This window comes from Anarrhichthys ocellatus, unplaced genomic scaffold, assembly GCF_004355925.1.
Source record: "Anarrhichthys ocellatus isolate YVR2014 unplaced genomic scaffold, GSC_Weel_1.0 scaffold18, whole genome shotgun sequence".
Classification (NCBI taxonomy): Eukaryota; Metazoa; Chordata; class Actinopteri; order Perciformes; family Anarhichadidae; genus Anarrhichthys; species Anarrhichthys ocellatus.
The window spans coordinates 1,010,456-1,023,371 of NW_022280048.1; the positions used below are offsets into that span (position 1 = coordinate 1,010,456).

The window sequence follows — 12,916 nt, forward strand, 5'->3', positions numbered from 1 at the left end:
GTGTGTGTGTGTGTGTGTGTGTGTGTGTGTGTGTGTGTGTGTGTGTGCGTGCGTGCATGTGTCTTCTGTGGGTCTATGTGTGTGTGTGTGTGTGTGTGTGTGTGTGCGTGAGGGGTGGGGGGCTAGGATAAGTCATTGTTGCTGGGCGACTTCCCTCCGCCGTTAAGTAGGGCCGAAGCGCTGCGACTCTTGGTCGGTGTGCCGCTACCTGACCGTGAGAGTTCTGTCAGGTCGTGGAGGGAGGGCTCCCGATACATGGCCACTGCACACAGACACAGAGAAGACAAGAAGCATTCATTAAATGGACATCTAAGGCATCGCTCATGTTTGATATGCACGCCTTGTTCAGGCAGTCATCCCCTGCACAACGGGCACGTAGAAAACTGAAAGGTTTGCTTCATAGAAAGTTTAATTAATTCTAGTTTTACAATAAGTTCTGACTTAACTGCCAAAAGGGGAATTCATGCAATGCTCAGCTGTAATGCAATGATCCATAAAAATAGAAGTAATGATGATCTCTAGTCTTCAATCATAAACAAACAGTTATTGTTTTTATTACCTTTTTTCCCCAAAACTGCAATATTCTTTCTATTTTTGCCCACATGGAGACAGTAGAAAGAGACTGTAATGCATTAATGACATATATTGCTTTTTAGTTGCAAGCGTGTTAGAAACACAGTTGCCTATTTACACACCCAGCAGGTACAGAGCAGCATTAGCATTCATTTGGAGTCATGTTTGTGTCCAATATTCACTCTCCTCTTAGCTTCGTTTCGCTCTCCACTTACCTCTGAGGGAAATGACTTTGCATTTTTTTCACTTAAGGTTCCCTTGTCTCAAAGTCAATGGTTTTTTTTTGAGTGGGTTTTGGATTAGATGCCTGAAATAAGGTCTGTAAATACCCCTCTTTTAAGCTTTTACATGTCTTAAAATAGGGCGTTGCTAAGAAGTGGCTAAATGAGACTACAAAACATTAATCACATGTAACACTAGTCCGCCTTGAGCTTGGTGGTGGTGACGTGAAGTCATGCGACCGTAGTAATTTATATAGAATAACGTGAGCTTTTTACTTCTGCCGATTGCATTTTTGCCTAAGAATCATAAACTTGTGTTCGCCACAGACCTTTTTTTTTCTGTAATAATCCAAATCCAATGGAAAAATCCCATCGGCTTTTTGTCGAGGGGAACCAGGGCGATGCTAACGTCCGTGTTGGCCTGCGAAAATACGTCACCCCTGCATCCCTGTATGCTCCACTGTGTTCACCAGCTAGACGCCATCTTTGTCTGTCTGCTGTTTGGTGCTGGGCAGGTAGCATGTTCCCTGAAAACAGCTGCCTTTCACAGTAGTGGAAGTAGTCATTGTTGATATAAAACTATTGATTAAAGCCGATCTTTATTTTTCTCTCTCATTCAGTTTTTTGTTCTTTGCTCTATTTCCAAAAGGATTTGACACAGGGCATTTCACTGCACCTACATATCTACACGTGTCTAGAGGGGTTCTGTTGGAAAAAGGCAATGTCACATATTCCCATGCGCCAATGAGACTAGAAGCACATGACAACCGGAGACAAAGTCCGATGACTGTGGTGGGGTGTTTGCTTGTGTGGCTTTAGCGACTATCCTGACCAGCAGTCGGTCACTCGGCTGGGGACGGGAGACGACCTTGTTTTTTACGCGCTTCAGTGAGTCGGTCACTGCAAGATCTCCCATCACCCCTGCATGATTAGACAGTCTGTTGCACCTGTGCCCCATATAGATATCACCTGCCACACTAATCTCCACTGCCAGCGCAAATATAACCTACATCGTTAATGGTTCCTGCAGCTGCCATGTAGACGCCACAGCTTTTGAATGTTAAATTTCATAAACGATAATTAGGGATGTGTTTCCCGCTTGTTGCTTATTTAATCATAGTTATTTAAAGGTCCCCTCCTGATGTTTTATGGGGCAGATTTTTATTTCTTCCATAAATAACGGTGAATTAATTAAAGTCAATCATTTTAGTTTGGATCAAACCGGAGCTTTATTATCCATCTCACGGAATGTTTTAATTGCTTCACTCTTGCCGTCAAAGAACGTCACAACATCCGGCTGACAGGTCGGCTGAATGGTCAAAGACAAAGCGACCGTGAGGGATTTCTTTTAGATTTGTTTTCGTGCTGGAAATCCATTTGTCTTTATTTAGTTCAGTCAGTGAGGCTTGCTGCTAATTTACTGCAACTTCATTGTCATGGTAGCGCGCAGGTTTTTTTCATGTGAACTAAGGATGTTTATTTTCATCTCCGGTTATTGCTTTTTTTGTCATGAAAATTTAATATTATAGAGAAATACTTACTATTTCTACACCAGGTTTTCACATTTTCTAAGGAATATAAAATGACCCTCCTTTAAATAGTTAATTTGTCTGATCAATACTTACTATTTCTGACAATGACATCTACTCCCCCTGCGTCATTGAGAAATCCCGAATCTATGACGATGCTAATGTGTTTCATTTTAAAAGTTTAACTGTTAGACACAAGATGTGTCATTTTTTCACTGAAAAGTCCATTCTCTTCATGTATCCTGGAAGCTTCTAGTTTCACACGTCTGTGAGTTGAATGTTGGACCATGATTGGCTTCCAAACTAGTTGTGGTGTCGCAACATCCTTCTTGTGTGAACTTAGATTTAAGCTAAGAACAGAGTAACTTTCCCTCAACAGCAGATGAATGTGACAACAGCTTTCTAGTGTCAAACTCTCTTTAATGTTATAGAGAAATTCTATTTAAAACCAAGTTTTCTGGTGCCTTAAAAGTGTTGTTTAAATTTAGAAATATGTATACTTATGCAGAATAAAAGCCCACTTAAGTTTAACTTAGGTCTGTTGTTGCTTGCGAGACGTTGTGTGTTTTAGTGCAGCTTGCTTCCTTTACCTTTGAGTGGTTTCGGTATGAAATGTGCGGCGGCCTTGTTCTTCTTGACGTGGTTTCCCTTCATGATTCCTCCCTCCTTGTTGAGTCCGAGGTACCAGGCCCGACCCGAGGCCTGCTGCCGGTACAGCATGGAGGAGTAGGTGACGTAGTAGTTCTCAAACACCGACTCCTTGAACTTACACTCGGGGGTAAAATGTTCCTGAGGGGAGAGCGTGTCAGACATTAGAACAAATCATGAAAGAAAGAAGACAAGTAGGTGATGAAGTAGACACGGAGAGGTGAGGAAGGAGTTTGTAACGGCAACTCCACCAAAACAAATGTTAAATCATTGCCATCAGTGTATTCATCCATCAGTTGGTCCGCTGTTTGAATCATTATCTCGGCCGGGCGATAGTCTCCGTGAACAAACTGCACCAACTTAGGAAAACTGACATTTGCATTTCCTTATTCCTGCATCTCCATAGCAACCGGCTACTCCCTTGAATACCAACCAGCCCACTGAGAGGAAGATGGAGCTCAGGCTGCCGGAGGGAACGAAAGAGTGCTCTTTCTCTCTGCCACCCGTTAATGAATTGTAAACCAGCTTTGTGTGGTTATGATCTTGTGAAATGGATTCAGTGCAAACAGACGTGTGTGCTTTGTGTGTACGCATGTATAAATAGTTTGTGCATTCAACATCAGGTGAGAAGATGAAGCGAGTGATATGAGTGTTATGGCCGACGTCAAGCCTCCAGGACTGGACGTGATGGGCCAGATATTGTGGCGGTATAAGTGCATGTTATTGTTGTCGATATTTTTTTTCTGTTCTTGCATTCGCACCGCCCACCATCCCCGCTCGAGAGCTAAAGTGAGGCACTTAGAGCACTGCTCTGCAGCCAACACTGCCTTCTGACCGGTGTGAGGAAAGACATGCACAGTGGGATGTATGTGTAAATCTCGCTGGGAGGAACGGCATGAAAACAAATCTCAGGATCTGTGTGTGTGTGTGTGTGTGTGAATGGACAAAACGTAATCTTCCTATCAAAGAGTGGCCGCAGGGAGATAAACAAAGGGAGGCTGGTGGATGATCTGAAATCAATCCTGTGAAGCCACGATATCAGTAGAAAGAGAAGAGTTTCACACACTGGATTATGAAACCCAGTGGCGGCTGACTCACAAGGCAATGCTGTAGTTAAAGTATTGATGTGATGATGGGATGATAATGAGACGGGTCACACTTAGAGCTGCTGATTCATCACTCAACCTGACCCAAAGAGGAGATTTCAGTCCCCCATGGTCTGTAATGATGATGGTGATGGTGGTGTGTGTGTGTGTGTGTGTGTGTGTGTGTGTCTGTGAGAGCGTGGTGACCTACAGAGGTGTAGAGAAAGCCTTCGTTGTTCATTGCCAGATAGAGTTTGGTTTGGACGCCCTGGATGGCCACCACACGAAGCCCCACTGGGATCAGGTTGAACACAGCTATGAATGCAAACATTAATCCACACGCACACACACACACGACAAACAAACACACACAGAAAACAAACGAGCAGTCACAAAGTGAACACAGGGGGAAACTGAGAGAGAAAAATCCTCATCAATATGGAAGCATCTGGTCTGACAACACCTCCATTTTGCCTCAGAGAAGCTATTTGACAAGGTCAGTGAGGCGCTAAGGCCGCTGAATTACACTAACGATTTAGCGGCGGCAATAAAATGTGGAAAGGTGTTAGATTCTGCAAAAGGCACGTCGCAAATCAGGGTGTGGGAAAACATTTAGCAGTGCAATGACCAGTTTAAAGCTATTTGTTACTCTTACAAATGAAAATAGTCCTACTGGAGCTCCAACTAAGGGTTATTTCCACTCGCAGCTAATCTGTCGACTGTGTTTCATATCAATGGATTCATCATTTAGGCCAATGAAATATCAGAAGATAGTAAATAAATGACCCAATGACACCTTCAATGGCAATGTTTTTATTTGTCATTGAAAATGTCAGCCCCTATTAGCACAGCCAAAGTGATAGAATCAAATATAAAAAGCCCAAGATGTCCGTCGTGACAATGTTGAGCTGATTGGGTTCCTCACTCGTCAGTGATGGTGACATTAAAGCACAGATTGTCTGATCTGATTTAAATGTATTTCCAGGCATGTCAGATGAACAGATAAAGAATCTACTTCGGCAACAAATTAGTATAGATTTAATAATCATATTACACATTTTGGGTGATATTCTTTGTTTCATATTATTTGTTGTTGTTTTCTCCGTTTGTGCGCAATCGGGCACAAGCAAAGCGTGTTTTATGTTTCCACAGTAACAGCTCTGTAGCAGGGAACATAATTATCCCGGGACGTTTGATGAGCCAGGCCCTCGTATAATTACACTCATTTAGCCAAACCATGTTCTCTATAATGACTGCGGTTATATGGAGACGTGGATTACATGGATTACCCATTGAAACCCGGTCACGGTCGACTGATTTCACGCGGGTGGGCATTTACTTGATGTGTCCACCTTGCAATCATCTAATTAAAGAACATGCCTCCTCTGTAGCCGTGTCTCTCTCTCTCGCTCTCTCTTTCTTGTACACACAACAGTTGGTGGCCCGGGAAGTACAGCAGAGATTAATGCGGGATGCTGGCAACACCAACTGTGCACGAGAAGGAGAGGGATCGCCGTCTGAACCACAGCAGCAGAATTCAATTAGCCGTAGCGATGACACATTGTCGCCCGTGTGTGTGTGTGTTTAAGTGAGAAAGAGAAAGTGTGTTCTCTGGATCTCTTCAAGTATCTTTTGCAGTGTGCATCCTGTGGATATTTAATCTATTTCTTTAACCAGGTAACATTTAACACAGATCGATTGCCGGGATACCAGCTGACAGTTGGAGGATAAAGCAGCCACCGGTTTCCCATTTAAATGAACACCTGACATGTTGCTGAGTGACTGTCTGGGATAAATTCACACATTGGACTGATTTCCACAGAATGGAGTGTAGGCCTATCATTAAATTGGATTTAGACTGGTTTTGGGTGATAACACTAAAGTGGGTATATGGGAATTTAACTCGAACAGACCTTGTGTGATATGGACCCTTCGATATGTTGCATTTATGTATTAATATTGAAGCTTGAGATAAAAAGAAAGCATGGTTTCAGTTTCTACTGGAAGTTATGATATCATTTTATCTTCCTTTACTTTTGTATGTACAGCAAATGGAGGTTTTAACACTACGTTTGATTCAGCAGTAAACATGCATTTATATGTGCCAGCGTTGGTGTGACACACATTTGTCTTTCCATTCATGGTAACTGAAGTTCTCTGAAGCAGATTACAAAGCTGAAACGATGAGTTGATTAATCGATTAGACGAATGACAGAAAATGTATCATAATAATTATATAAGTTTGTCATTTTCCCAAGAAAAAATATTAAACATTTGCTGGTTTTAGTTTCTAAAATGTGATGATTTATTGCTTTTCTTTGTGATATGTGATATTGAATAGAATAGATTTGGGTTTTAAGACTTGGCCTCTGGGAAATTATGATCCCCATTTTTGATTTTCTTCTGACCAAACGCCAAAACAATGCATCAATTAGTGGAAAGTTATCAGATTAATCCTCAATGAAAAGACTGGTTAGTTGCAGCCCAAGTAGATTTTTTAAATAGAAAGCAAATTAAGAATCATTTAAAAAGTGGACGTCTACTCTTTTCTGCAAGTCCAAAGGCCAGAGTTGGACTCACCATAAGTGCTGTCTTCATCCTTGGTTCCATCAATGGTGCCGTCAGGCTGCATCTGCAGCTGGAAGCCCTGGCGACTGGAAAGCCTGGTCACAATGCCCTTTAACTGGGGCTCTGAGAGGAGCAGAGCAGAGGAGACACATTAACTGCATCAAACTGTCATTTGATCAAATGGATCAACTCCAGCAATCACCAAGAAGCTGGAAGTATCAGGAGGAGAATTAGCTGATTGTTCTTCCAATCAGTGGGCTTTGAGGGCCCAATGTCGATCCCTGACCCCTGTACAATGTGGCGCACATGCACACAAATCCCCCCAAAAAATGTTGACAGCTCCAACGTGATAACAGGAGTATAGCTCAAGGGCTGCCTAAAGTGGGATCCTGTTTAAATGAGCTCTCCGTCCGCTATCGCAGAGACGCACGCTGCTACAACACTTTGCTGCGGGACAACACAAAGTTGTTCACATGTGATGTTTGTGGTGTCACGCAACAGGACTGATCCCTGAACCAGGAGGACATGATGAATGATGAAGGGATGAAGGACCAGCCTCAGTGATGAGAGAAAATGGTGTTGGATGGTGTTGATGATGGTAATGATGATGATGCTGATGAAGATGGTTGAGGTGGTGATGGTGGTGCAGCTCGTGGCTTCCCCACTTTTCTCCCCCCCCCCTCAGACCTGGTGGTCGCTTTTTCTTCCGTTTCTTCCTCGATCCAAACAATTTGACACGCGAGAACACGTTCAGCTTGCTCGGCTTTTCGTTTGTGCCTTTGCTGTTGATCGGGCTGCCGGTTCCGCGGCAAGCATTCGCCTTCTCCCGTGCCTGCCGCTTCTGGCGGATCAGGGAGCTCGCGATAGCCGCTGCCCGGGACATGTTCCTCCGATAGAGTGAAACAAGGCTGCGCGTCCCGGTTGGGAAGAATGCGGGGGGGGGGGTGTTCGCGAATAAGGAGGTGGGGGTGTGTAGGGTGCGGGGAGGTTGGCTACACCACCCACGGCTCAGTTCGCATCACGAACCGGCCGCTGCAGTCTCGTGATTTAAAAAAGTGTCCGGAATCCTCCATCGGTGCGTCCGGGCGCTTCATGGTCAACAATTCCAATAATCTGCCAGTGAGCAGTAATGACGCCGCCTCACGTCCCCCGATGGGTCCGAGTGGCAAAATCCGTCTTGATTTCCCCCCCACACACACCTCAGGTGTCCCGAGAGAGCGTGGAGGAGGAAGAGGGGGTGCGTAAGGGATCCAGTCTGGGTCCAAGTGGCGAATCAACAGCTTATAAACTGGTGCGAACAACACCGGGGGTTAATGTTAAAGGAACACTGCAGCTGCGGCTTCCACTGCTGCTGCTCTGCACCGCTCCCCGGCGACGTTCCGCTCCTCGACGCTGTCCGTGACAGAAATGCAGCAACCGGAATGTTTGTCAATGAAACGGCTCAGAGGGAAAGGGATCAAGATGCATGCAGCCCTGCCGTTCATAAAACTGCTGCAGCCCTGCCCGCCCCGAGGAACGAGGAAGGGGGGTGGTGGTGGTGGTGGGGTGCATGTGTACGTGTTCTATGTGTGCGTGTGTCCGTGTGTGGAGGGGGTCAGAGGGGTGTGATGAGGGGCGTTTGGGCCGCTCCTCCTCATAGGGCACCTGTAGCCCTGAACCCCACGTGGCATGATATTTACATGTTACCCTGAATCTTGGTGTGTGTGTGTGTGTGGGGGGGGGGAGATAGGCAGAGAGGTGGAGAGGGAGCCGAGTGGGGAATGTAATAAAGGAGGAGGAATGAGAAAAAATAAACAGTGAAATGAAAGGGAGAGAGCAGACAGGCAGGTGAATTAATGGGAGGACTAATGGAAAGGGGGGCGCAAGGGAGAAAATTAGATATTAAGTTTGGAGAGAGAGTGAGAGAGAGCGCGAGAGAGGGAGAAGCTTGTACACAACCTATAAATGGATTGTGAAAATGGAAAGATGAATGAAGGAGAGGAGGAATTATGAAAAGAAGCAAAGGGAGTGAGAGAGATGTACACTATTGAGTGTGTGAGGCTGGAGAAAGAGGAAAGGAGATTCATGCAGAGGCATGAAGAATTAGAGTTCAATATGAGGAGGAAAGACAAGAGAAATGTAAGTGAAGGGACAATAATGGAAGGTCGAGAGACACCTGGTGAGTGTGTGTGTGTCTGTGAGACAGAGAGATAAAGTGGGAAGAGGAGGGGCTCTCGTCTTATTTTGGTGCAGAGGTTCACCACTGCTGAAAGGCTGCAGCGTGCAAGAAGGAGGCGAGTAACGGAGACAGCTCTTCATTTCGGATGAGCCGTGTGTTTTCTTTTCTCCTGAGTTCCATTTGCATTCGCACCAGAGCGGACGCACACACATGTACCGCAGCAAAACGGCCAAATCATGCACGTCGACTGGCCGCAGGCGAGCCTTCCTGAGAAAACAGATACTGTCAGAGGCAGATACACTTGCGGTGGCAACTGCCAACTCCAAACGGGTCTTGAGGGAGACGGGGTTGCGGACAAAGAGCCGACTGACTCGCAGTGGAGGTCGACCTGTGGCACCCGGCGCCGAGCAGCAGGCAGAGCCAATGCATGCTGTTCACCGGTGGAAAATCGATGGCTGGAAAGCAAGAGGATGTGATGAGCAGTAAATTACATGACTGAAGTGGACACCTCAGTAGCCCACAGTGAGAATAAGCCTGTGTCTGGAGGAGAAAGTGATGGACTGTGGATAGAAACTGGGGTCAGGACTTGGTCACTGAAGTGGAGCCTCTATAGCCTGTCCTTGACTGAAGGAGTTAAACATACACCCGTTGCCTTCTGGTTAGGTAAGACCCTTGTAAATGTACAGTTAAATATAGTTTAGGTGTTTATCGCACAGCTCAACCCACTCCCTGAGAGAGACAGCACTTTTAGCCATAAAAGATTTCATAAGCAGTCTGCAATGTCATCAAAAACATCAGAATTTGAAAGCAAACGTGTACAACCACTGTAATGAAGTGAATGAAAGCGAAGCCTTCATCTTTCATGTATGAGCTCCTTGCTTTTAAAAACCACATCATGTGCCCCTAAAAGCAAAAGCAGCAAAGATCAGAGGTAACACAATGTGACAATACAAGCTGCAGGGCGAACAAACCAGAAACAAGGTGCCTCCGAAGAACAGTCACCACAGTTTATCAGGTTTTAGCCTTAAATCAGCACAATAACAAAATTGAAATGTTACAGAAAGTACGTGAATCAATAAGCAAATCAGTGGAAACAAATTTGCAACCAAATAACACAGAGGGAAGAATTACTAATTGATTTGTTCTCAGGATTAGAAAACATCCCAGTAGCATGAATAAATGGCTGCAAATAAATAGCATAGATTAATCAAGCTTTATATAGACTGTTGCATTTACACAATCAATTGAAGATAAGGGATCTGAAAGATACATTTGAGCTGATCTTTGGTTGGTAGCTCTGTAGCCTACAGAAGTAGATTTTGACAAAATGAGGTTGGAGAAGAGGAAATTAATCCCGACAGAAAACTACACAGCAAATATCCAGAGAGAGTGTGTGTGATTCTCTGTCTAACCATAAATGCCAGTTAGAGTATGATCAGAAACCCAGCAGCATGGGGCAGTATTCATAATGAAGATAAATACTTTGAGGCCTTTAGCAGGTCGACAAAGACAGCAGTGAACAGTGTGATACACGTGTACAACGTAGCCGTTGAATATCTCTGAAATTGATGTGCTTTCCTTTAGCCTGAATCATTTTTGGGACTTTTGATGTGAGTTTTGCTTGATTTTATTTCGGTAGAGTAGACGATGAGAGAAACCGCCCTGCAGGCTGACATGGATTTTGACAGTAACAGGATTTGTGCGATAGGAGCCGAGACTTTTGATTCAGGGTCTCTGATTTTTTTTTTTTTAGCATTCCCCAACTGACACTTCTGTCAAGTGTTGTGATATTTTAAAAGTTGGAGTTGTGAAATCTGCCTCGTGAGCGTGGAGGACACCGATAGGCCGACAAGTGTAGGATCTCAATTCCCGAAATGCTTTGAAATCGTTCTCAAGGATGCAAAGGATACATCAGAATAATGCTAAGAGCCTAAATTACAAGGCCATACATTATGCATGGGTGTACATGAGGCTAATCAAACGGTCCAGCAGTCCCTCTGTAGCAGGGCGCGCCTGGTGCTGCTTTCAGCACCACGGACAGCGCTTCAAGTTTTAACTAAATCAGTTAAAATCACACGTCTTACTTATGTTGTACCAAAATGATCGACTTATTTCAAATACAACTTTATAAAATAGAACATTTAATATTTTGAGAACAAGTTAAGGTTGAAAACGACCTGTTTAAGTATCATCAACAAAAGCACCGAGGCAGCATTTCAGAAAAGTCCCTTCGGAGACTTCCATTGACCTCAACTCAACTATATGTTTATCCCTTTCCCCCTAGAAAAGTATATTCCCAAATGGCCGAGTTATGCTCCTTCTTTCGTAGCAGGATAGCTCAGCCGGGTCAAATCTCGTTATTCCAAATCGTCCCCCCCCCCCGGTCCTACCTGAGGTCGATCGGCGGAGAGGGAAACTCATGCTGCGCCCATGGAGCTCCGGAGCCTTGTGCTCATGGCTTTTCGCACTTCCTGCTGTGCGCTGCTCCACGAAGAAAGAGGAGGAATTACCGAAGTTCAGGCCAGAGAATTCTCCACGGCATTGGATCCATTAAAGGCCGCGCGCATGGCGTTGACGGGAGATCATTACAGAACATTAGAGGCCATTAAGCCGTTGGAACCGGTCATCAATGATTCATCTCAAGGCCCCGCTGATCTGGCACAATAAGAGAGGGAGGCAGCCAGCAGGCCGTTCCCAAATCCAAGGCTCTATCGAGGAAGTGTGTGTGTGTGTGTGTGTGTGTGTGTGTGTGTGTGTGTGTGTGTGTGTGTGTGTAAACCTCTCAGTAGCCTCTAACTTTAACCAGGTAGCCTGCACTCACTGAGGCCAATACTATTTACCAAAAAAACTAATAATAACAGCCATGTATTTCTCCTTACTGGATACGTTTTTACTTTTTAATTAAGACTGCTACACTGTCGGTGTCACTGTGCTTTATAATGTCAGCTGGGAAACTTAGTTTAGCACTGCAATTTAAGAGTAGTTTGAGTTTTACTACTCCATTGAGTGTGATATAGCTTCAATGAAGAGCTTGATGAGATGGTACAGATAATATAAGATGCTTTCATGTTGAAATACTATGATTAAGGGGACACAAAGGGGTAAACTGCATGTTAAGGCTCTAATCACAAACAAATACATGTTTAAATCCAATGATTATTTTTTTTAAATAGACAAACTTGCTCAGCATGCACTCAAATACACAGAAATACACGCACCTAAAGGCGTTGTGCTGTATCTCTCAGAGGGTCTGTGGGCTACCCTCAATGAATGCACGCCCTCATAGCACATTACTGTATGTAGTAACCACACTCAGAGCAATGCCGCCAGTCCAGGATTACACACAGAGTCTACACAGCCACCAATAACTCTGCATTATCAGCCCATTACATTGTTGTGCTGTTACAGTGCTTCCTGTGAAGCAGCCTGTTAACAGCATCCACATTACTGAGACGATACACAAAGCATCACAGATCGCAGAGTGTCCGCTGCTGCGTATGCTGCAGTACAGGAGCCTAAAAAAGCCATTCAAGGCAGTAAAGCAGGATGTTGCTGAGAAATATGCACACTCAGCAACTTGGAAAAGTCAAACTAGTAGAAAAAGAAACATCCAAGTTATCTGAGAAAAAACATCTGTGAAGGTAATGTGCTTTTCGTGCAGATTTTCCAAATCTCTTAATACAATTCACTATGCTGTGGCCTCATGTGATGAGGAAATACATATGTTGGATCAAGCAGAGGGATTTGCTGGGCCACTGTGGGCCTGTGGTCAGATTTTGTTTTCTTGAGTTGTCTCAAATGAAACGGAAATACCATTCTAGCTTTTGAACAAACACACCACGTCTCCCAAAATAGCTTTGTAGCCTTGGCCTGAAATACAAAACCACAAAGATGCCAGCAGGAACGTTTAGGCAAAGGTTCCTAAGCCAACAGCCTGGGCAGGGAGCCAGCATCCACTCACTGGAGTCTAGTCACAAAAACCTCAATGGAGTTCCCCTTAAGGTGTGGGAGAGCATTAGCTGTCTTTTACTGATTCATATTATCAGCCACTAGATGGCGCCATATGATCAGATAACAGAAAAAGGGATGTGTGTGTGTGTGTGTGTGTGTGTGTGTGTGTGTGTGTGTGTGTGT

At 44.5% G+C, this 12,916-nt stretch overlaps 2 protein-coding genes across 3 annotated transcripts in view; one reads left to right on the top strand and one right to left on the bottom strand.

The window, feature by feature from the left end:
- Positions 1–73: 73 nt before the first annotated feature.
- fgf13b (fibroblast growth factor 13b) overlaps positions 74–12,916 on the bottom strand; it is a 17,038-nt gene continuing 4,195 nt past the window's right edge. Inside the window, exons 1-5 of one of the 2 annotated variants that reach the window (XM_031857316.1) lie at positions 7,312–8,122; positions 6,637–6,747; positions 4,268–4,371; positions 2,914–3,112; positions 74–262 (exon numbers count right to left, since the gene is read on the bottom strand). In XM_031857316.1, the coding sequence (XP_031713176.1) occupies positions 123–262; positions 2,914–3,112; positions 4,268–4,371; positions 6,637–6,747; positions 7,312–7,507 (750 nt within the window). In that variant the 5' untranslated portion in view covers positions 7,508–8,122 and the 3' untranslated portion in view covers positions 74–122. Of the gene's footprint in view, positions 263–2,913; positions 3,113–4,267; positions 4,372–6,636; positions 6,748–7,311; positions 8,123–12,916 lie in introns of those variants that run through there. The other variant, XM_031857317.1, reaches the window with a different exon arrangement.
- Positions 8,926–12,916, top strand: part of LOC116388959 (coagulation factor IX-like) — a 17,163-nt gene continuing 13,172 nt past the window's right edge. Inside the window, exon 1 of the mRNA XM_031857314.1 lies at positions 8,926–9,445. Coding sequence (XP_031713174.1) covers positions 9,274–9,445 — 172 coding nt within the window. The 5' untranslated portion in view covers positions 8,926–9,273. The remainder of the gene's footprint in view (positions 9,446–12,916) is intronic.